This window comes from Mustela lutreola, chromosome 1, assembly GCF_030435805.1.
Source record: "Mustela lutreola isolate mMusLut2 chromosome 1, mMusLut2.pri, whole genome shotgun sequence".
Taxonomy (NCBI): domain Eukaryota; kingdom Metazoa; phylum Chordata; class Mammalia; order Carnivora; family Mustelidae; genus Mustela; species Mustela lutreola.
In genome coordinates, this window is record NC_081290.1 from 5,090,126 (window position 1) to 5,115,841 (window position 25,716).

General features: G+C 34.8%; 1 protein-coding gene across 4 annotated transcripts in view; it reads left to right on the forward strand.

The window, feature by feature from the left end:
• Positions 1–25,716, forward strand: part of CNOT6L (CCR4-NOT transcription complex subunit 6 like) — a 117,372-nt gene that overhangs the window by 63,102 nt on the left and 28,554 nt on the right. For all 4 annotated transcript variants that reach the window (XM_059157774.1, XM_059157627.1, XM_059157551.1 and 1 more), the window contains exons 5-8: positions 2,135–2,224; positions 20,014–20,082; positions 22,230–22,387; positions 24,358–24,512. In XM_059157774.1, the coding sequence (XP_059013757.1) occupies positions 2,135–2,224; positions 20,014–20,082; positions 22,230–22,387; positions 24,358–24,512 (472 nt within the window). The remainder of the gene's footprint in view (positions 1–2,134; positions 2,225–20,013; positions 20,083–22,229; positions 22,388–24,357; positions 24,513–25,716) is intronic.

Below are 25,716 nucleotides of genomic sequence, written 5' to 3' on the forward strand. Positions count from 1 at the left end.
AAAAAATTATGTTTTGAAAGTTTGCTGCCTTTTTCTTTTAAAATAATGCATCTTCTCACTTCTTTCCAAACTCTCTTTCTGGCTAGGACTTAGACTAGCCATTGTTTATTGTTTGCTGCTGTTGTATGTCAGAATCTAAAATTTCCTTCAGTTTTCTTGTTTTTTCTCCTTTGTTGCCTTTGGCTTTTCCTAGAGACTCTGAGGCTCATAGTTTTATTTACCGTAATTATCTTACTACACAGGAGCAACACTCAAGCAGTTTTAAGATGTGGAAAGAGAGGAAGAGTCCTGTAGTTTTATGATTAGGTCTCAGCGTTTTAATGGGCATTTGAGGTAGATCTGTTCCTTCCTACTCTCTCTGCCCCAAATCGGTTAGAGGGGGCTGGAGTGTCGGGTATTTACTTGAGATTAAAAGGTAAAAACTGACCTCATTATATTCTGCTAAAATACTTTTCCTTGCATGCAGGACTTGTTAATAGGAGCATTACTGCCCCCAGAAACACAAGGGGAATTTTTTCCCCCAGTTTTTATATTAAAAACCTAGTGGGGTCTTGGAAGTAAAACTCAGGGACCTATTGGAGGCTCCTAAGATTGGGTGCCTTTGATTTTTTTTTTTTTTTTTTTTTTTAAACTCTCAAGCTAATTTTCTCCATGCCTCCAGCAATTTGTTCATTATGACTTAAAATGTGTCCACGGATCCTAGCTCTATTCCTGGGCTCCTGTATCTAGACTTTTGCTTCCGTTCGGCTGTGATTCTTTGTATCTGCTTGTTTGTGTTCATGGCAGCAATTTGCCTTATGACTTCAATTGTGCAGACAGGAGTGACTAACTTCCAGGTTCTTTATATATTGAGCCAGAAACCCAACTCCTGTTCTTTATTTCTAGAGCTCCAATTTAATATATGTTAAGATTTCTTATCTTAACATATCTATTACTGTCTCCTGCTTTATATCTTTCTGACTCTTTGTGATGCATATTCGGTAGTTTTTTTGAATGTATTTTTTTCTGTTGACTAATTTTATTTTTAGTTGTGTCTGATATACTGCCTAACTGGTTGATCATAGTTTTTTTTTCCTGCCTAGTACTTTGAGTTATAATTATATGTAGTAAAATATCCCAGTATTTTAGTATGCACTGTGTCTAATTTTGATAAAAGTATACACATGTGTTACCACTGCCTACCTTAAGATAAGGGCATTTTTGTCACACCAGGTAATTTCATTTTTCTCTTTCATTTCATTTCTCTCATTCATTGTCATTTGGAAACTGCCAACCAGATTTTCACCACAGTTGGAGCATTTTATATTTGTACTAGCAATATGAGAGTTCCAAGTACCCTACATTTTTCTTTTACTTTTTTGGTCAATATTTTTAAATTTTAGTTGTTCTGCTGAGTGTGTGTTGAAGATTTTGTTTGCTTCAGTAGTTAAAACCTTTGTTTCTGGAAGTTCCATGGTTTTTGTCTTTTCAGATCTTTTTGCAAGACTGTTCTTGCATGCCTGTCTGAACAAATTCCTCTTTTATTTCTGAAGGGAATATATAAACTTGACAATAAGCTTTTTTTTAAAAATATTTGATACATCTGACTGTTAGTACTCAGATATTCCTGATCACCATCATGAAAAAATTCTTATTTTCCTCTCATATTTTACCAACTCATGTTTGTACAAGGTTTTCCTTTAACTTGAAATGTCTTCCTTTCTCCATGTAATATAAACACTCTAACTAGGAAGAAAAAAAGGAGATTTTTTTTTTAAATGATAGCATTCATTCTTTCTCATATAGGACTGTTTGTCTTTCAGTTAGAATATTGCCTTCAGAGATAAAGTAGAACTTATAAAGGTTAATTCAGGGTGCTGAATTGTGATATTACTTCAGAATTGACTAAGATTAATATATATGTTTATAAATGTGATTTTGGCAGACATGAATTGTAGGTATATAGTATAAACAGTGAAATCTGGAAAGAACATTTTTGAAATTTTATGACTATCTTAAAGTATTTCTTTAGATTCACATAATTTCTTTAAATTTATGTAACAGATTAAATACTTTAAAATTCACTTTACAAAATTAGTATTTTATTGTGTACATCTGTCTGTCTTACAGATTTTATTTTTGTATTCTGCTTTAGGCAATCCTTTATCACAGGATATTCTCAATTTATACCAGGACCCAGATGGAACCCGAAAGCTACTGAACTTCATGCTTGACAATCTTGCAGGTAACTCTTAATGATCAGTCAGTGAACTCTACATGTATTACTGCGAAATAATATGACAGATGCTCTTTGACCTTTTTTTTTTTAATAGCTTCTCAGTTTTAGATTTTCTTCTGTTACTGTATCCCATGGTAGTGGGACATTCTTTTCATATACTGAGTGGTTTGTATTTACCAAGCAATATATTAGGAGCTTTAGTTAAATTATCTCATTTAATTTTTCTAAGAATCTAAGAGGTCCAAATTTTTACTGATATTGTACATATGGAAGTTCTGAGATTCAGCGAATAAATTAATTTTCCCAAGTTAACACAGCTGGTTAATGCCAGCACTGTGAACCCAAGATTCTCTTGCTCTTAATCACAAATATATAGTTATTAATTATTTGAATTTGATGGATATTACGTGGATCACATACACTGTACACACTTTTTGTGCATGAAATTACAGTTTGATTGACTACACAGTTGTAGAGATTTGTGAGCAGGATTTTGATTAAGAACACCAGATCTGACTAAAATAGTTGTATTCCAAATGGAAATTTTTCTGTAAGAAATCTTTTAAGTATTGACACGATTTTTTTTTTTTTTGCTTAAGTATTCAGAATATGAGTAAAAGATTGTAGATGCTTAAATTCAGATCTTTTTCTTAGAATAATGTCTTTCTAAAATACAGAATCCTGAAACAGAGCTAGAGAAATCTAGATTCTAGCATGAGGCCATCATCACAGTATGTTGTCTATCCCCCCCCTTTTTTTAAAGAAAAGTGTGAAATTTAATCTTTATTTATGGAACATATACTCTTTAATTCTCTCTCCATCATAGAAGACACCTACATACAAATTTTTTTTTTAAAGTAACATTTACAATAATGTAAAACCAAATTAATATCATCTAACATTTTTTGGCTATAAAGACTAAAATTTGGTGGGTGAGAGATAATAAACTTAAGAGAAGTCTTTTCAATAACAAATTAAGAATATATGGCTAAAAGTTTAATTTAGCTATGTATGTGTACACTATTTCCTTTCTGCTTTAAAAATACATATCTCCATTCTCTAAATAGATGTAGCCACTTGATGCATTGATATGGGTGTATGTGTGTGTAATTTTTAAGGAGTTCTTCATTGCTTTAGATACAAGTCATCTGTTGGTGTATATATTGCTGGTAGCCTCCCCCATGCTGTGTTTGCCTTTCCTCTTTCTTAATTTGTCTTTTGACGAACAGAAAACATTTTAAAGAATTGAATTTATTGATCTTTTCTATTATGGCATTGCTTTTGTGTGCTATTTAAGAATTTTTCCCTACCTCAAGCTCAAGGATATATTTTCCTATATCTAAAAATTCTATCTTTAACTTGTAATATTTAAAGCTAGTATCTTCCTAGAATTGAAATTTGTATAGCACAGGAGTCAATTTTCATAACTTTTCCATTATACAGATTAAATTGACCTCAAGTCACTTACTGAAAAGACTGTCCTTTCATTACTGCTTTTTATTGCCATCTTCGTCATAAATTGTCATTGTATATATGAGTTTATTTCTGATGTTTTGTATCCTCTGTTCATTTCTAGTAGTCTTTAAGACAGTATAACAATGTCATTAATTACGGTATTTTTATAAAATGTCTTAAGACCATAGAGTAGGTCTTCCCTCTTGACTTGATTCTGAAGTCTAAGCTAGTTTTAGGCCTGTGCTTCCTTTACCTTGTATTTTCATTAAAATTGTTGGAATTGGCTTTTCAAATTTCTCCCCTAGGGATTTAGGTTGAGAATATATTGAATCTATAGATTGCTTTGGAAAGAATTGACATGTTTACAACACTGGATCTTTTGAACTAACAGTGTTGAATATTCTTTGATTTATTGTGCTTTCTCTAATCTCTCCCACTATTGAGTTTTAGGTTTCTGTGTAGTGGTCTTCACTTTTTTTTAAATTACATTTTTTCTAGGTGTTGACTTTTTATTTTATTTTATTTTTCTCTCTATAGTACGTACACTCCTCAATGTCCATCACCCAGCCTAGGTATTGACTTTCTGATGGCCTCATAAACTGTCTTTTCAGAAATGAATCTTAATAAGGTTATTATTGCTTATTTATGGAACATAGTTGGGTTTTATATATTTATTGGTGTTCATATACTTTGCTGAACACTTGTAAATGCTTTTGGTAAATACATATACAGCCACTTTGCTAACCTCTTTTTAATCCTAATGTATTTTTATTTGTTTCTACAATTGTATAATTTGTGAATAATGACACTTTTATTACTCTCTCATTCTTTATATCTTTTATTTCTTTTTCTTGTCTTATTGTACTTGCTAAGATCACCAGTAGATGATAACCAAAAGTAGTGATAATTTGTCTAATTTCAAAATTTATAGCTTTTATTAATTACAATTTAATGTGAACTTCACCATTATATAAGTTAAGGAAGCTTATCAGATTAATACATTTTCTTCTGTTCCTAGTTTGTTAGTTTCTAATTTTTTAATATGAACAAATGTTTAATTTTTCACATGCTCTTTCTCTGTTAAGATAAAGATATATTTTCTGTTCTTTATCTGTTACTTTGGTAAATGCACTGGTTATTTTCATGTTATACCACCTTTCTATTCTTAAATTAAAATAGGTTGTAATATAGTTTTTTATATATCCCTTTATGCAGTTTGCTAATATTTTACTTAGGATTTTTCACATGTGAGTTTGAGTGAGAGTGGCTGATATTTTCCTTTTTTCACTATCCTTGTCATGTTTTAATAAAAAGACTATACTGGCATCATAAAATTTATTTTCTGTTATTTGAAAGAGTATTTGAGGTTTTTTTTTTAACATTTTATTCATTTATCTGACATAGAGCATGTGTGTGCATGCATGTGTGGATCCGAAGTGGGGAGGGCCAGAGAGAGAGGGGGAGGAGCAGGCTCCCCACTGAGCAGGGAACCAGATGCAGGACCCAATCTTAGTACCCTGGGCTGAGCTGAAGGCAGATGCTTAACCGACTGAGCCACCCAGGTGCCCCAAGGTGTTCTTACTTCTTACACGTCTTATAGAATACATCGGAGTCTGGGGTTTCTTTGAAGGAAATTCTCAATTACTGATTAAATTTCTTTAATAACTGTAGTACTGTTCTGATTCTTGATTTCTCTATCAGTTTCTGAAAGTTGTGTTTTTTTGTAATTTTCCCATTTTATCTAAATCTTCACATTTATTGACGTAAAGTTGTTCAGAATATCTTTTAATGTTTATTTGATATATAGTGATGTCTCTTTCCATTCCAGATATTAGTTATTTATGTTGCCCTTCATGCATAGTCTTGCCCAGGTATTTATTGATATTTTCTTTGGAAAAAAGAACCAATTTTTAACTTTATTGGTGTGCTCTTATTTTTAATATCAGTGATTTTTAATTTTTATTCCTTTGCCTTTCTTTGGGTTTTCTTTGCTGTTCTTTTTCTAACTTCTTAACGTCTAAATCATTAACTTTTAGACTTTCTTTTTTTCCTCAAAGTATTTACTTATAAATCTCCTTTTAAATATGGCTTTTAGCTGCATCCTTCAAGTTTTAATTTGTATTATTTTCATTATCATCCAGTTTGTATCTATCTACCTATCTATGTATCTATCTATCTATATTTTAAGATTTTATTTGAGAGAGTGAGAGCAGGGAGAGCATGAGCAGGGGGAGAGGTAGATGGAGAGGAAGAGGTGACTTCCCTGCCTAGCAGGGAGCCCAGTGCAGGACTCCATCTCAGGACCCCGGGATCATGACCTGAACCGAAGACAGACACTTAACCGACTGAGCTGCCCAGGCACACCCAGTTTATATTTTCTAATAACTCTCATCATTTCTTTTTAGATGAATCACTTAGAAGTATCTTTATTTTTAGGGGAGATGTTTTCTTTGTCATTGATTCCTAGCTTAATTTCATTGTGGTCAGAGAGTATTCTAATTGATCAAAAATTTTAAAATGTGTTATTTATTAGCCAGTATATGCTTAATTTTTCTAAATGTTAAGATGCACTGAAATAGAATATGCATTTTGTAGTTATTTGGTATTCTGTAAATATTAGTTTAAGTTTGTTCATTGTTTGAATAAGAAATATATACTCGGTACTTTGTTTTTATTCATTATTTGTAGACCTGTGTTAAAATTTCCCCCTTTGTAGATTTGTTTATTTCTTATAGCTCTTGCAGGGATCAAAAGGATTGATTGTTTTATCATTATGTAATCACCTTCTTTGCTCCTACTATTTCTTTTTAATTATATATAATGAGGGTATATTTTCATGTGTTTCATTTTTCTGGTTATTTGAAGTGTTTTATCAGCTCCTGATGCTATTCTTATTACTTTAATATTAGTATGGCTAATGAAAATATGTAGCTATGCAAGTTCTTTCTGGTTAGAATTTGCACTGTATACTTTTTTCTGTTCTTTTATGTTTAAGCTTTCTGTTTCCTTATATCCTAGTAATTCCTTCTGTCTGTTTTATTTTGTTCTTTTTCTTACTTGAAGAAAAAACAGTTTGATTTGAAATTCTTCCTTTTTATAAATGCAAGCATGTAGCATTATAGTTCTTCCTCTCAGAACTACTTTAGCTGTACCCCACAAATTTGGATATGTTGTATTTTCATCTGTTTGATGTATTTTTAAAAATTTCCTTTGAGACATCCTCTTTCACTCATGGATTATTTAGAAACATGTTGCTCATGAGCAAACATGTTGCTCAAACATGTTTCACTCATGGATTATTTAGAAACATGTTGTTTCTTGTTCTTTCTGTTATACTTGTCTGATTCCAGTTGGAAAACACAGTCTGCATTATTTTAGTTCTTTTAAATTTTCTGGGGTCTGTTTTATTGTTGGTGAATGGTTCTATAAATGTAAATTAAATTAGATCATGTTAGTTGGGGGTGCTATTCTGTTCGTCTTTATCTTTTCTAATTTTTTATCTAGTGCTATTATAAATACTGACATTATAGTGTAGAAATTCCCAACTGTAATTATAGATTTGTCTGTTTTTCTTTTCAGCCATGTCAGTTTTTGCATCGTGTTTTTTGAAGGTGTATTATTTGGTGTATACATATTTAGAATTACTACATTCTAATGTGATGGTTTGAAACTTATTATTATGTAATGATCTTCTTTGTTTCTAGTATTTTCCTTGCTCTTTAAAGTCTGCTTTAGCTGCTGTTAATATAACCACTATGCTTTTTTGTTGTTGTTGTTTAATACTGGCACGGTCTTTTTCCATCCTCCTTCAACTCTACTGCGTCGTTGTATTTGACATGAGTTTCTTGTAGACAATATACAGTTGTGCCATGCATCACGTTTTTATATCTGTCCTGCCAGGATTCTGCTCTTTTAATTTGTATACTTAGATAATTTAATTTAAAGTAATTATTGATTGTAGAACTTAAGTCTTCCATTTTTTTAGTTGTTTTCTGTTTGTTTCCTCTGTTTCTCCTTACTTTATCTTGTCTTGGTTTCCTGGGGGTTACCTAAACATTTTGAATTCTACATTGTTTTATTTATGCTATTTTTGAAACTTAAAGAGTTCTGATTTGAACTCTTCTTTTCTTAGTGTTGCTCTAAATATCACAATATACATATTTAGCATAGTCTCCTGATAATGTTTTATAAACTAAAGTGCATTATTGTTGCCTTACTTCCATTTATGTGCCTTCACACTCCCCACTTTTATTAAAATGTAATTGTCTCTACTCTTTCCTCTACCTACACAGAGTATCACACAGATGTTATAATTTGTGCCTTAACCTTTAGATATATTTTAAGAGGCTTGGAGAGGATAATCCATTGTGTTTAGCCTTAATTTTACTCATTGCTTGTTCTTTCCTTTCTGATGTTCCAGTTCTTCTGTTTTCATTTCCTTTCTGTTTAGAGAGCTTCCTTTAGCCATTTTTTAAGGGCGGGTCTGCTAGCAACAAAGTTTCATGGTTTTCCTTTTATAACATTTGTATTTCCACTTGATTTCTTTAAAAAAAATTTTTTTTTTAAAGATTCTTATTTATTTATTTGATAGAAAGAGACAGTGAGGGAGGGAACACAAGCAGGGGGAGTGGGAGAGGGAGAAGCAGGCTTCCCAGCAGAGCCGGGAGCCCAATGCAGGGCTTGATCCTAGGACCATGGGATCATGACTGGAGCCAAAGTTAGATGCTTAATGACTGAGCCACCCGGGCACCCTCTTTAAAAAAAAAAAAAATTTTTTTTTTCAAGATTTTATTTATTTGACAGAGAGATCACAAGTAGGCAGAGAGGCAGGCAGAGAAAGAGGGGGAAGCAGCCTCCCTGCTGAGGAGAGAGACTGATGCGGGGCTCGATCCCAAGACCCTGAGACCATAACCTGAGCCGAAGGCAGAGGCTTAACCCACTGAGCCACCCAGGCGCAGGCGCCCCTAAACATTTTTTTTAAAGACTTCATTTGAGAGAGAGAAAATGAGCACAAGCAGGGGGAGAGGGAGAGGAGGAGAGAGGAGCAGGCTCCCTGATAAGCAGAGACTGGATCCCTGGATTCAGAGATCATGACTTGAGCCAAAGGCAGACACCTAACCGACGGAGTCACCCACGTGCCTCAGTTTCCCCTTGATTTCTGAAGGGAAGTTTTTCAGGATGCAGAATTTGTGGTTTGACAGTTCTTCTTTCGGCACTTGAAAATGTACCACTTCCTCTGGCTGCCATGGTTTCAGAAAAGAAACCCGTTGTTTCCTGATAGGTAATGTGTCTTTTCTCTTTGATGTTCATGAGGTTTTTTTTGGTTTTGTTTTTTTGTTGTTTTTGTTTTGGATTTCAGCAGTTTATGATGTCTCTTCTTGTGGATTTCTTTCCATTTATTCTACTTGAAGTTTGTTCACCTTCTTGAGTTTGTAGGTTTATGTCATTTACCAAATTTGAGACATTTTAGCCATTATCTCAAAATACTTTTTAAGCCCACGTTCTTTCTTCTCTCCTTCTGGACTCTGATGATATGAGTCATAGAACTTTTGTTACAGTTCCACAGGTCTCTCAGGCTCTGTTCATTCTATACCCACCCCCACCCCCAGTTTAGTTTCCTTTTAACTGTTCAAATGGAATTCTCAGATTCACTCTGAGATTTTTTGTTGTTGTTGTTGTCTTTATTTTTGTACCCTCCCAGTGAGTTTTGTTATTTTGATTATTGTATTTTTTAGTTGAATAATTTCACTTTGGATCTTTTCAAAAAGTAGAACTGCTTCTTTGGGCTATTTTTTCACTTGCTTCAAGAGAATTTGTAGTAACTCCTTGAAGCAGCTTTATGACGCCTTCTCTAAAATCTCTGTCATTGTCAAATCTGAATCTTCTCTGTGTTGGTCTCTGTTATAGTCTTTTCTCATTTAATTTGTGATAATTCCTGGTCTTTGGTATGACGAGTGATTTTCGCTTGTCTCCTGGATATTTTGAATGTTATGTTTGGAGACTCTTGATAAAATCAAATCCCAATTTTAGCAGGCAGTTCCCCAGTTTGGGTTTAGCATGTGGGTTCTGTCCGCTCTTCTCGGCTCAGCTGATACCCTAACCGTGGGCAAACCAGGCTTATTGCTGCTGGTCACTGAGGTGGGATGGGTTGGCTCTCTTGGGTTTTGTTAGAGAGACTGCCATTAGCATGTTGGATTACCACTGCCACTAACTGTGAATTTCCCACCTAATTCTTGCTGTACTTCTTTTTTGGCTTCACTGGCCAGAGAGATCAGGATTTTCTTGCTCTCCCACTCCCTGCCCCCAGTCTATTCCGCATGGCTCCAGGGCGGGTTGCAGGGCTGTCTAGCACCTGGTGTGGCTTGTATGGGTGATAAAAATGGGAGGATTACTGTTTTATCACATTTTAGGTATGATCCTGAGAGACCTGTTACTGTGTTAACTGCTGTCTCTTTTGTTCAGGAGAACAGACTTCTGTGTTGATCCAAATTCTAGTACTGTTTCTAGGACCGTGTATACCTATTAAACAGTCTTTATTTGATGGTTTGTCCTATACTGATGTTGCAGTTTCATCTTACAAACATTAATTTTTAGTATATGTCACACATGAATATATTATTCTCCTTGTAAAAATTCCTGTTAAGACTAAAATTTTCTTTGACCACTATCTTTAATTCCGTGTTCCCTCCATAGTAAGTAAACATGCTTTTAAGTTGGATGTATGTTCTTGTAGATATTTTTATAGACATTTACATATAAAAATTGTACCAGTAGAAATGTTACGACATTACTTTTCATGCATGTTTTTAAAAAGTTTGCAAATAAAACATACTCTATTTTATCATTATATATGTACTTAAAGATTTATTTTATTTGAGAGAGTGCATGCATAAGCACGGGGAGGGGCAGAGAGAGAGAGAGAAAGAATCTCAAGCAGACTCCCCACTGAATGTGGAGCCCAATGCAGGGCTTAATCCCAGGACCCTGAGATCATGACCTGAGCTGAAATCTGCTTAACTGACTGAACTACCCAGGTGCTTCATCATTATATATTTTCTAGTTGTTTCTGCTCAGTATTACTTGTATAGCTTTCCACTTTAGCAGACATGTATTTATCCTTTAAAACTATAGCATAGACTTCTGTAAAATGGATATTAGTCATTTACCCTTGTTTTTGCTGTTATAAACAACAGTGCAGTGAGTATCTATTTGAATGCTTCCTTAGCAGATGGGGTTGATCCCAGGAAATAGAATAGTTGAGTCATAGGGACAAGGATGTTTAGATTTTTAAAAGATGGTCCAGCTTGTTCTCTGAGCTAGCTCCCAGTTTATAGTTATACCAGCTATACATGCAAATATTCATCTTACCACCATCATCAATTTTGCATATATTAAAATTTTGGGGACAACCTGGATTAAAAACATGCTCTCTCATCTTTTTATTTTTCCTGGTTATTGGTGAGATACAGTGTTTTTTATAGGATTTTGGCTGTTTGGATATTGTTGGTGACTACTGTGCATTTTACTTATACTGATATATTATGATGTATTAATTAAAATATGTTAGTAAAGTTTTGGGAAGCACCAGAGTGTCAGCATCATCTTACTTGTTTTATTTTGAGGATTTTTTTGATTTCTGAATTTTTAACCATTTACTGATAAGGAACCCAACAGCTAGGAGGTTCCTTCTTTACACTTCATTGTATTTATATATTGGGCTTTCCGTTTTTTAGATAGTTGTTATAACTGTGGCATGGTACTCCTGGCAGGCATAATTTTTTCCAGGATTCAGTATGTTGATTCAGCTGGATGGTTTGTTTGTCATCTTATGATAACCTTCATTCCTTTCCTGGCAAGATATGGGCTATGCAAAATAATGTTCATTCCATGTTGTGAAAAGTTGGGATGCTAAACATGCATCCTTTAGATAGGCTTTTGGAACACCAAAATTGTTAGTAAAGTGAAACTTATAAAGATCATAAATACTCTGGTCAAAACTTCTATGGCTGGATAAAGATAAGAGTGTTTTGTTTTAAAGGAATACATTTCTCAGCCACTATATTCCTTGGAAAAATCTGCAAACTTGAATTTAATTGTCCTGTAATTGTCAGTGTTCTTAAAAGGAAAAAGTAAAAGTGAAGTTAAATCTTAATTTAGTGAATTTTTTCTCTCATCTGATAGTTGGGTAGCTTTTAGTTCAATGGTATTGATAACCATATCTGAGTGATTAATGTTTAACCAGTGCTTTCTTTTTTTCTGTATAATGTAGTTCTAATCTCTTGTTTTGCATGGATGTTATAAAATAAAATTTAAAATTAGGAAATAAAAACCCCATTATAAAATTCATTAATTTTTATTATGCATTCACATGTGTTTTTCCTATTTATTTATTTATTTATTGACATTGGTTATTTGATTTTTAAAAAATTAATGTAATATTTGGTTCAGGAGTACAGGTCTGTGATTCATCAGTCTTACACAATGCAATGCACTCACCATAGCACATACCCTCCCCAGTGTCCATCACCAAACCAACCAATCCCTCCCACCCTGTCCACTCCAACAACCCTCAGTTTGTTTTATCTCCGTCTCTAGTTTCATTTTGTTTCATTTTTCCTTCCCTTCCCCATGATCCTCTGCCTTGTTTATCAAATTCCTCATATCAGTGAGATCATATAATGTCTTTCTCTGATTGACTTATTTCACTTAACAAAATACCCTCTACTTCCATGCATAATACCCTCTACTTCCATGCATAATACCCTCTACTTCCATCCATATCATTCCAAATGGCAAGATTATGGGTTTTTTGATGGCTGTATGATATTTCATTGTGTACACACACACACACACACACACACACCACATCTTCTTTATCCATTCATCTATTGATGGACATCTGGGCTCTTCCCATAGTCTGGCTATTGTGGATCTTGCTGCTATAAACATTTGGGTGCACGTGTCCCTTTGGATCACTACATGTATATATTTGGGGTAAATACCCAGGAGTGCAATTGCTGGGTTGTGGGGTAGCTCTGTTTTTAACTTTTTGAGGAACCACCTACTGTTTTCCAGAGTGGCTGCACCAGCTTGATTCCCATCAACAGTGTAGGAGGGTTCCCCTTTCTCCGCATCCTCACCAACACCTGTTGTTTACTGACTGGTTAATTTTTAGCCATTCTGACTGGTGTGAGGTGGTATCTCACCATGGTTTTGATTTGTATTTCCTTGATGGCAAGTGATTTTTGAGCACTTCTTCATGTGTCTGTTGGTCTTTTTGCAGCAATGTCTGTTCATGTCTTCTGCCCATTTCTTGATTGGATTATTTGTTCTTTAGGTGTTGAGTTTGATAAGTTCCTTATAGATTTTATATACTAGCCCTTTATTTAATATGTCATTTGCAAATATCTTCTCCCATTCTTTCAATTGTATTTTGGTTATGTTGACTATTTCCTTTGCTGTGAAAAAGCTTTTTAGATAGATGAAGTCCCAGTAGTTTGTTTTTGCCCTTGCCTCCCTTGCTTTTGGCAATGTTTCTAGGAAGAAGTTGCTGCAGCTGAAGTCAAAGACATTGCTGCCTGTGTTCTGCTTAAGGATTTTTGATGGGTTCCTGTCTCACATTTAGGTCTTTCATCCATCTTGAGTCTATTTTTGTGTGTGGTGTAAGGAAATGGTCCAGTTTCATTCTTCTGCCTGTGGCTGTCCAATTTTCCCAACACCATTTGTTGAAGAGACTGTCTTTTGTCTATTGGACATTCTTTTCTGCTTTGTCGAAGATTAGTTGACCATAGAGCTTAGTTAGTTGACCATAAGGCTCTCTATTCTATTCCATTGATCTGTGTGTCTGTTTTTAGCCAGTACCATACCATCCTGATGATGACATCGTTATAATAGAGCTTAAAGTCCCGAATTGTAATGCCAACAACTTTGGTTTTCTTTTTGAACACTCCTCTGGCTTTTTGTGGTCTTTTCTGGTTACACATAAATTTTAGGCTTATTTGTTTCATTTCCTTGAAAAAAGTTGATGCTATTTTGTTGGGGAATGCTTTAAAGGTGTAGATTGCTCTGGGTAGCATAGACATTTTCACAATATTTGTTCTTCCAGTCCATGAGCATGGACCATTTTTCCATTTCTTTGTGCCTTCCTCAATTTCTTTCTTGAGTATCCTATAGTTTTCTGAGTACAGATTCTTTGTGTCTTTGGTTAAATTTATTCCTAGGTATCTAATGGTTTTGGGTGTAATTAAATGGGATTGACTCCTTAGTTTCTCCTTCTTCTGTCTTGTTGTTGGTGTATACAAATGGAACTGATTTCTATGCATTGGCTTTATATCCTGTATGAGTTCTAGCAGTTTTGGGGTAGAGTCCTTGAGGTTTCCCACATAAAGTATCATCTGCAAAGAATGAGAATTTAACTTCTTTGCCAGTTCGGATGCCTTTTATTTCTTTTTGTTGTCTGATTCCTGAGGCTAAGACTTCTAGTACTGTGTTGAATAGCAGTGGTGATAGTGGACATCCCTGCTGTGTTCCTGACCTTAGGGGAAAAGCTCTCAGTTTTTCCCCATTGAGAATGATATTTGCTGTGGGTTTTTCATAGATGGCTTTTATGATATTGGCCATATTATGATATGGTATACCTACACTGTGAAGAGTCTTAATTAGGAGAGGATGCTATACTTTGTCAAATGCTTTTGCAGCATCTATTGAGAATATCCTACAGTTCTTGTTCTTTCTTTTATTAATGTATTGTATCACATTGATTAATTAGTGGATGTTGAATCAGTCTTGCAGCCCAGGAATAAATCCCACATGGTCGTGGTGAATAATCCTTTTAATGTTCTGTTGGATCCTATTGGCTAGTATTTTGGTGAGAATTTTTGCATCCATATTCGTCAGGGATATTGGTCTGTAATTCTCCTTTTTGATGGGCTCTTTGGTTTTGGGATCAAGTAATGCTGGCCTCATAAAATGAGTTTGGAAGTTTTCCTTCCATTTCTTTTTTTGGAACAGTTTCAGGAGAATAGGTATTAATTCTTTTTGAAATGTTTGGTAGAATTCCCCTGGGAAGACATCTGACCCTGGCTATTGTTTTTGGGAGATTTTTGATGACTACTTCAATCTCCTTACTGGTTATGGGTCTGTTCAGGTTTTCTGTTTCTTCCTGATTCAGTTGTGGTAGCTTATATGTCTCTAGGAATGCATCCATTTCTTCCAGAGTGTCAAATTTGCTGGGGTAGAGTTTCTCATAATATGTTCTTATAATTGTTTGTATTTCTTTGGTGTTGGTTGTGATCTCTTCTCTTTCATTCGTGATTTTGTTAATTTGGGTCCATTCTCTTTTCTTTTTGATAAGTCTGGCTAGGGTTTACTGATCTTATTCTTTCAAAGAGCCAACTCCTAGTTTCGTTGATCTGTTCTGTTCTTCTTTTGGTGACTATATCATTGATTTCTGCTCTGATCTTTATTATTTCTCTTCTCCTGTTGGGTTTAGGCTTTATTTGAAGTTCTTTCTGAAGCTCCTTTAAGTGAAGTGTTAGGTTGCATATTTGGAAAAGACTTGTAGTGCTGTATTCTTTAATCTTATGACTGCCTTTGTTGCATCCAAAGGATTTGAACAGTTGTGTTTTCATTTTCATTTGTCTCTTTGAATTTTTATTTATTTATTTTTAAGATTTTATTTATTTATTTGTCAGAGAGAGAGGGAGAACGAGGAAGCGAGCACAGGCAGGCAGAGGCAGAGGGAGAAGCAGGCTCCCTGCCGAGCAAGGAGCCCGATGTGGGACTCGATCCCAGGACACTGGGATCATAACCCAACAGCTGCTTTACCAACTGAGCCACCCAGGCGTCCCTGTTTCTTTGAATTTTTAAAATTCTTCTTAAATTTCCTGGTTGACCCATTCATTCTTTGTAGGATGCTCTTTAGCCTCCATATATTTGAGTTCTTTCCAACTTTCCTCTTGTGATTGAATATTACTTTCAAAGCATTGTGGTCTGAAAATATGCAGGAAATGATCCCAGTCTTTTGGTACCGGTTGAAACCCGATTTGTGACCCAGTATGTGATGTATTCTGGAGACTGTGTCATGTGCACCAGAGAAGAATGGGTATTCGTTGCTTTGGGATGGAATGTTCTAAATACATCTGTGATGTCCATCTGGTCCAGTGTGTCATTTAAAGCCTTTTTTTTTTCCTTGTTGGTCTTTTGCTTAGATAATCTGTCCATATCAGTGATGGGGCTGTTAAAGAAACCTGCTATTACTGTATTATTGTCAATATGTATCTTTGATTTTGTAGATTAATTGGTTTATATAATTTGGCTGATTCCCATGTTAGGGGCATAGATATTTACAATTGTTAGATCTTCCTAACAATTTGGACAGATCCTTTAAGTATGATATAGTGTCCTTTTGCATCTCTTATTATAGCGTTTGGTTTAAAATCTAATTTGTCTGATATAAGGATTTCTACCCCAGCCTTCTTTTGATGTGCATGGTAAATTGTTTTCCACTTCCTCACTTTAAATCTGAGGGTGTCTTTGGGTCTAAAATGAGTTTCTTGCAGACCACCTATTAATGGGTCTTGCTTTTTTTCATCCATTCTGGTGCCTCGTGTCTTTTGATTAGGGCATTTAGCTCATTCACATTCAGTGTAACTACTGAAAGATATCAATTTGGTGTCATTGTATTGCCTGTAGGAGGACTGTTACTGCATACTGTCTGTTCATTTCTGGTCTATGTAATTTTAGGCTCTCTCTTAGCTCAGGGGACCGTTTTCAGTATTTCCTGTAGGGCTAGTTTGGTGTTTGCAAATTCTTTTAGCTTTGTTTGTCCTGGAAGCATTTTACCTCTCCTTCTATTTTCAATGACAGCCTAGCTGGATATAGTATTCTTGGCTGCATATTTTTCTTGTTTAGTGCTTGCCAGTCCTTTCTGGCCTGCCAGGTCTCTGAATAGGTCTGCTGCCAATCTAATATTTCCACTGTTGTATGTTATAAACCTCTTGTCCCGAGCTGCTCTCATGATTTTCTCTTTGTCACTGAGACTTGTAAGTTTTACGTTAGGTGACAGGGTGTGGTCCTATCTTTATTGATTTTGAGGGGTGTTCTCTGTGCCTCCTGGACTTTGATGCCTGTTTCCTTCCCCAAATTAGGGAAGTTCTCTGCTATAATATGCTCCAATATACCTTCTGCCCCTCTCTTTCTTCTTCTGGGATCCCAATTATTCTAATACTGGTTTTGTCTTATGGTATCACTAATCTCTTAAATTCTCTTAAATTCTCACTAATCTCTTAAATTCTCACCTGGTGGTCTAGTAGTTTGTCTCTTTCTCAGCTTCTTTTTTCTCCTTCATTTGGTCTTCTTTATCACCAATTCTCTCTTCTGCCTCATTTATTTTAAATGTTAGAGCCTTGATTTTTCTTTGTACCTCATTAATAGCCTTTTTAATTTTGACTTAGATTTTATATTTTTTATTTCTGTGGAGAGGGATTCTCTAGTGTCTAGTATGTCTTTTTCAGGCCTAGCTAGTATCTTTATAATCATCATTCTGAACTCTAGTTGTGACATTTTACTATTGTCCACATTGATTATATCCCTGGCAGGTTGTACTGCCTTTTGTTCTTTTTTTTTTTTTTTTTTTGAGGTGAGGTTTTTTTCAATTTTTGTCATTTTGTCTAGAGAAGAGTATATGAATGAAAGAACATAATATTCTAAAAGGATAACATTGTCCCAGAACAATACACACTAGCCAGGTCAGAAGAGACCTGAAATTGGTGGGAAAAGAAAGAAAGTATTTTTTTGAATTTTTCTTCTTTCCTATTTAATGAACATCTTATCCGATCAATTCCTTTTTAAAAAATCTTTTAAAAATTTTCATCTTTACAGTCTATTCTATCCCTTCATTGAAATTTAACCTATTTTTTTGTGTAAGTTTTTCTTTTTTTAAAATTTTGGGATACGTTTTTTTCTTACAGCCTAATGGCTAGTGAGTAGAACAGAGTGACATACTAGATCTTTGGTGTGTTTTGGTCTCTTAGAAGAAAGTGCCTATGAAAATTTTAAAGAAAGCAAAACTTACATATATATAAAGATAAGGGTAAATACGATGAAGGGATGAAATATGAATGTAAAGATGAAAATAAAAAAGATTTTTAAAGAGGAATTGAGAAGTTGGTTGATAGAAATACAAAAAAAAAAAAAGAATGTGATTAGGTGGGAGACTAGAATAAAGCCTTACACTAGATTGGGTTATATTTTGGTCTGTTAGAAGAAAATGTATCCCAATATTTAAAAAAAAGAAAAACAGATAAACACAAAGCATAGCTTAAATACAATGAAAGGTTAGACTATGATTGTAAGGATGAAAATTAAAAAAATATTTTTAAAAAGGTATTAATAAGATGGTTAAAATTGGAAAGAGGAAATATTAAAAAATAATAGAAAAAAATAAAAAAAACCCAACTTTGTAAGCCTGAAGAATCATGGGAGAAAAGCCATGAATTCTATGTGCTGTTTTCTGCTAGCGCTGGAGTTCTGCAGTTCTCATTGATAGGCAAACTTGGATATTCTTGCTGATCTTCTGGGGCAGGGGACCTGTTGCAGTGAGTCTCAAATGTCTTTGTCCAAGGTGGATCTCCTCTTGCCAGAGTCCAGGCTCAATAATCTGCTTGAGTGTACTCATGGTAGCTTTTGTTGACTGAAAACTTTCTGTACAGCTTTGGAGGACAGGAATAAAGATGCCAGCCTCCCAATCTCTGGCTCAGGACGAGTTGAGAAATGAGGGCCCCACTCCTCAGTGAGCCCTCAGAGAAAAGCGGTCAATCACTCCTGTCTCTCTGGTCTCTGGCGGCACTCCCTGCAAACCTGGCCTGTGACAGAGCCTTTCTGTCTCTGGCACACAGCTCCATTTGCCGTCTCTAGACCCAGATGATTCCCGCAGTGCCCTCCCATGCTGCTCCTTCTGGGAGTCCAAGGGGAGTCTCCCTGCGTTTGCTGCTTGTGGGGTCCCTGCTTGGAGAGTAGTGGCCTGACTGGAGTGTGGCAACCCTGAGCTGACAGCCCACTCAGGGTTGAGGCGGCTTCCCCACTCCAAGACCTGGGAGCTATGCCACACTCAGGCCTCCCCTGTCTTTCCGTGACTCTGATGGTCCTGAGACCACACTATCCCAGTAAGGATTCCACCCCCACTTAGCCATTGGAGCGACGTCCCTCAGTGGAGCAGACTTCTAAGTTAGGATTTTGTGCTCTGCTGCTCGATCACTTGCCATGAGCCAGCTGATGAGGCTCCTTCCCCCACAGTCTATCTTCCTGTATATCACCTCGCATTCACTTCTCTGCACATCCTACCTTCCAGAAGGTGGTTGCTCTTCTGTTCTTAGAATTGCTGCTATTCTTTTCTTGGATCTCCTGTTGAGTTTGTAGGTGTTCAGAATGGTTTGATAAATATCTATCTGAATTCCTGGGACCAGATGAAATTTAGTTCTCCTACTCTACCATCTTATTCCTCCTCTCTTTTTTTCTATTTTAACAGTATTTGAGTATTTCAGTTCATTAGTATTTTGGAACCTCCCATAGCTTTGATTTCTCAGCAGGGAAATTATACTATTTACATTTGTAATTAAGACATAAGAGCTTACTTAAGATTGTGGGTTTTCTTTCTTTCTTTGTTTCTTTCTTTTTTAAAGATTTTTACTTTAGTCAGTGTGTATGAGCAGGGGAGGGCTAGAGTGAGAGGGAGAGAATCCTAAGCAGACTCCTTGCTGAGAGTAGAGCCATGGCTGAGCTCATCCCAAGACCTGGAGCTGAAATCAAGAGTCAGATGCTTGGGCGCCTGGGTGGCTCAGTTGGTTAAGCGACTACCTTCAGCTCAGGTCATGATCCTGGTCCTGGGGTCGAGTCCCGCATCAGGCTCCCTGCTGAGCAGGGAGTCTGCTTCTCCCTCTGACCCTCTCCCCTCTCATGGCCTCTCTCTCTCTCAAGTAAATAAATAAAATCTTAAATAAATAAAAAAAAAAGTCAGATACTTAACTGACTGAGCTACCCAGGTGCCCTGATCTTAAGGTTTTAAAAAGGTACTTCTCATAAATACTGTGTAAGTGGAACTGTGAATAATGAGTTACCTAATGTTCTTTTCATATATTTATTATGTGTTTTCTGCTTAGGTCTGCTCAAACTTCCTTTGGCTGCTAAATCTTTGTATTTAAATATTAGATTTTTAAGTCAGTTGTGGGCCACTATAGCTGAAGAGAAAACAAGTTGATTTGGCATTATAAAGTAAATGATACTGATTTTAGAAGCACATGAAAATAACTTGTGTTTAAGAAAGATTTTTCTCCCCCCGCCAGTTCATCCAGAGCAGCTTCCTCCGAGGCCATGGATTACATTAAAAGAACGAGACCAAATTCTGCCATCAGGTAAATAGTTGTTCATATTTTTCTTGACTTTTTTTTTTTTTCCCCCAGAAATACTGGAAATGCCATGTGGGCTTTGTGATACAAGTATAACAAGCCTTCATTTTATGTCCACAAGGTAGATGAGCTTCAAAAAGTACTTATAGGTAGATTTAAAAGTATAAAACCCACATTAAGGCCATGTGTAGGAATCTCCTTTATCTTTCACAATGATGTAGCTCTTGGTCACAATTATTCCTTGTAAATAAAGCCTTACAAATAAGAAAATAAATGAAGCCTTCCAAGTGGCCTCTTCATTCAGGGTATTGGGTGAGTTAAATAGTTAAATACAAAAAATGAAAAATAATTTTTTTCTGAAAATTTTAAACCACTTGGCTACTTTATCTTTCTTCAGTGGTTAGAGTGGTAACACTTTTGAAAGATTAATTTAGACTGAGTCTGTATTTGCTATATTGGAAACAAAATATGATACCAGGAAACAAAATATGGTAACAGCATAAGCAGTACATTTCTGTGTCTTCCAGCGGCAGTAATTTTAACACTACCACACTCTTAGAGTCACAGGATGAGCCTGTTCTAGGAGGCACTGTGTCGTTGGTCCATTGTAAGAACACTTGTATTAATAGGATGCACATTGATGGTCTGAGTAAAAGGAATTCCTGAGGTTTTCTGCAGAGTCTTAACTTGGTGGATTTATTTTGTTTAGCCTTCTTCCTTAATGCATAATTAATTACCTTTCTGATTTTAAAAACACTATTTTCTGATTCTTCAAAGTAATCCTTTTTTGAGTACTAGTGAACATAATCTTGAAGAAAAGCTTTCCTAATACTGCATACATACATTTTCATTAAGAAAAAGAACAACAGAAACATGATCTCATCAGTTGTTGAATTCTCAAAGTAATGTGTTCTTGTGTTTTCCTTATTGAAAAATGAGTATGGATTTTCCTTGGGATGTATTGTACTTTCCTCAGTAGAATCTGAGTGCTAAATAAAGGGGCTTTTACTTCTGGTGAGTAGGGAGATGTGTATAATACTTAGGATTTATTTTGTAAGAATCAGTACCATATAGTGAAAAAGCTAACAGTGTACGAAATGGCCTCCAGTTTGATCCCCAGGGGACTATTGAACTGAATTTCTCTTAATACTTTCCCCATTATCTGAATCTAACCAACTTCAGTCAAGTATTATTACTTCATTATTTGGATTCCTCACCTTTTATTCAAGTATGTGATTCACAGCCATTGCTGTCCACTATAGTCATTTGGGATGCTTTTTAAAAATATGTAGATCTAGGCCCTAAATATACTAACTTACTTAGTCTTGAGCAGGGCCCTGGGAATGAGCATGTACAGAGTGATTCTAATGGGCATCCTGGATAGAGAATTACTGGTAAAAATCAGGGCTTTTAAAATTAATGTCCATATGAATAACCTGGAGATTTTGTTAGCTTGCAGGTTCTGACTTAGTAGGTCTTTGTGGTACCAAAGAGTCTGTATTTTTGAGTACCTAGGTGATAGCGGATGCTTTGGGTCTTCAGAGCACATTTTTTGGTAGCAAGGCTATAAGCTGTATTCTCCTTTTAGTTTGTTCACAGTCCTTCTATAGTTCAGGGGCATTTTAAAATGAGAATTCAGTTTCAAAAATGAATATATGATTTGGCAGAAAGAATTCTCTTACAACTAAACTTTGTTAGTTAGTGTTCTGGCTCAGAGTGATAAGAGCAGTAAGAGGCTCCCAAAAGTATTAACTAATGGGTATTTTGTTAGTAAAAATGAAGTTAGAGTCTTTTAATGAACAAAACTAAATTCACTTTTGTTCCAGTTAAATGAAGCTTCGCTCAAAAAATTATGTGCAAAATATTAGCATCCTGACTTAGAATTTGAATTTTTATTAAAATAAATTTCCTAAAAATCTAAAATGTGAACTATAAGTCTAATTCTAGTGAAAGAACTTTGATGTGACGGACTTCAATGAAGTCTTAGTAGATAAAGTTTAACAGAATTTTGCCGAAGGCATTTCACAGTGATGATATTTGGGATAGGTTTGTATGCCATCTGTGCTTGTGCAGGTATACATATGATAACTTCTCTTTGAATTCTTGCCTAATTTTCTCCCTTTTGTCTTTTTTTTTCCCCTCCCTTTTCTTAGCATCATTCACAGTTATGTGTTACAATGTGTTATGTGATAAATACGCCACCCGGCAGCTATACGGCTATTGCCCATCCTGGGCATTAAACTGGGAATACAGGAAAAAGGGAATTATGGAAGAAATTGTTAACTGTGATGCAGATATCATTAGTCTTCAGGTAACACCGTAGACATTAATTGTCTGAGGGCACCTGGCTGGCTCAGTTGGTGGAGTACAGCTCTTGATTTCAGGGTTGTGAGTTTGAGATCCACATTGGGTATAGAGATTACTTTAAAAATAAAGTCTTAAAAAAATTTAAAAAAAGGAAATTCAATTGTCTGAAACTTAAGGATGATCTTAATAGATCTTACTTCCAGGAGAGAGTCTGTGTTCAAAACAACTCAGAAGGATTTGTTTTCTCTCCTCTTAAAAAGGGCAATTTTAGTAAGCATATAAGACATTTCCAAGGTCAAACTGTTTTGCTAAGTACAGCATCCACCTGTACTCATTTACTATTAAGTGAAAAATAATTTCATCCATTTTTCATTTTTCATTCATTTAACAGTTCATCTTATGAACAGATCACTGGTATTATTGAAAGAGAAAACTGCAGAAGGTTGTTTGATTTAAGAATGTAATTTAACTTATAATGGAATCTTGAAAAAATATTATTTGTCCACTGTTCCTTAATGATAAACATTGTAAACACAAATATTGTGCTATAAATCATGCAGTTTTGCATTATTTTAAAAACTGTCTCTGAAATGGACTTTTCTGTTTTATATAGCACTAATTATAATGAATTTAACTGAAGAAACACCTTTCTGTTGAAATATGTGTTTTAGCACTTTAACACTCAACTAATAAATAGCCAAGTTTTCTAGGTAGTATTTAATAACTTTTTTCTTAGCAACTTTCAAAGCATATTACATATTTATGAAGGTATTTTAAAATTTTAAGTGTAAGAATGTCATAGCTGCTTTTTAGCACAGCCTGAGAAGAAAGGTATTACTTTTTAAATCATTTTTTGTACTAGAGTAGCTTGAAAATATATGTTGTCTGTGGTTCATATGACTTCCTGGGAAATAATAAAAATATTCAAAAATTAAATTCTTCTGAACATGGAGAACTGACAGAATCATGGGGGAGAAGGAGGCAAAGTTAGTTTCCTTCTTTTTTATTTAGTATTTGTAGTAATGATAGCCTTACATTCTTCTAAGTATAGTTTGAAGGATAAAAACATAATTTAAAAGGTATTTTTTATTGTAAAGGTAATACCATAGTATAAAATGTTCATTCTAGAGAAATTGAATATTTTGAAAAAATAATGGAGGAAACCCCTAAAACTTCTGAAGTATTTGTTGTATTTTTTTAAAAATTTATTTACAGATCTATTTTCAAAGTAAAGTTGAGATCATACTATTGCACTTAATGTACGTAACATATTACTAAAATTCTTCCAAGCCAATTCATTATATGAATATATATTTATTGATTCAGCATTTTCCCTATTAGTGACCATTTAGGCTATTTATTAGTTTTTACCATTATAAAATCATGTTATGAGATCATCATTATCTTCACATTTAATTATTTCATTTGGAAAGATTAAAAACATTTTATGGGTCAAAAAATGAAATAATCTAACTTAAAAATACTGGATTAACAGAGACTATTGGGTGATTGGTGTTCAGGTACCTTAAATTCTTTAAAGTTGAACTTTTTGTTGATTGATCTTAGACTTCTCACTCTTGGGTATCATTCCTTTCCATTGCAGTTGAGAAAGAGAAATAGTTTTTAAAATTACCCCTCTAAATTAAACTTACTATTCCTTACTGCTTAATCCATAATCTGTCCAGTTTTACCAGTTTTAAGGAATTATTATATAGTAGAATGAACTCTAAGTTGGAACTAAAGAGATTTGGGACCAACTAGCTAATAAGCAAGAGAAAATCAGGCAACAGTTCAGGTTCTTTCAGGTTTAAAAGCTGCCATTATCAGATGACTGCTGCTAGAGGTAAGGTAGGATAGATAATATTTTTTCTGTGAATTACTTTAACTTAGTCGCATCTTACTTAAACTGCTAAAAATTTTTATATCTTAAAGTTCTCCTCTGTCATGTCAATGACAACTTTTCTTTCACCTCAGGAAGTGGAAACAGAGCAATACTTCACTCTCTTTCTGCCAGCATTGAAGGAGCGTGGATATGATGGATTTTTTTCTCCAAAGTCACGTGCCAAAATCATGTCTGAGCAGGAGAGAAAGCATGTGGACGGTTGTGCAATATTCTTCAAAACAGAAAAGTGAGTTAAGGAAACAAAGCATAATAGTGTATACTTACTTCTTGAACACACAAATTAGCAGTAAGCTAGCTAGAAAGCAAGAGATGTAACAATTTAAACTGTTGGTAATGTTGTATTTCTTAGACCGTGTTGGAAATAATGTTTATTATACTTTATGCTTTATTGCCAAATTACACTAACTTTTGAGAGGTATATATTTGAATATGTTGTGTTATCATATTTCCAAATATATTTTCATGAAGTAAAATACTAATTCTGGTGTTTAAAAAAAAAAGTGTAATGCTTTTTTAGGATTTTGAATGAGTGATCTGAGTTTCTTTCTGTGAGTTTTGTTTTGGTAGTTGGCTTTTTCAGAATCATTAATTTTGATAACCTTTTTTATCCTTTAAATTAACATTTCATTTATTTAATCATTTATTCACTAAATGTTAGCTGAGCATTTATTTGCTTTGTAACCAGTGCTGTGCTAGTCAACGTAGACATAAAGATAGACAAGACATAGTTCTAATCCCACTCAGAGCTCTGGTCTAGTAGGAAAAGGTAATGACATAAGAAAATAAAAATGATATATATGAGATAGAGATTTGCATAGATGAGGGAGAGTGGAAGAGAGACAGCTTGTGGAGCTGGAGAGTTAAAGGATTGACTGAGACAGGACAGTGGAAAGCAGCCATTATCAAACAGAGAAAACATGATTTGTGTTTTTTCAGTGCTGTTGATGTACTTGATTAAAGTAAGTAAAAGTTGAGAATGTTGTGAATCTGCTTATTAAAATACATAAATGATCTTGTGGAAACCTTTGTTATCTTGTTGCATTGGGTTTAGGAAACTGCATTTCCTACTTGAGGATGTAGAGCCACAACACTTTCAGAAATCCGTCTCCTTTTGAGTGCTGGCTAAGTAGCTTGTTGATAACAGACATATTTAGTTATCATCTTGAGGAAAAGAGAGAAGCATATTTTTTGCCTCAGAAAGGCTGCCAATTTTATAGTGGAAAATACAAAAGAATCTTCAATAGAAAACTGAAATGCATAAAATCTGATAGAGGTGGAATCCCATGGTTAATACAGACAGGGAATCATCTATGTATAGGATAAGCATGTATTATTTTCCAATATTGGCCCCTTTTTAATACCAGTCATAACAAAAGAAATTACATGTTTTTATTGATACAGGCATATTACTAGCATATTATGTTAAGCAA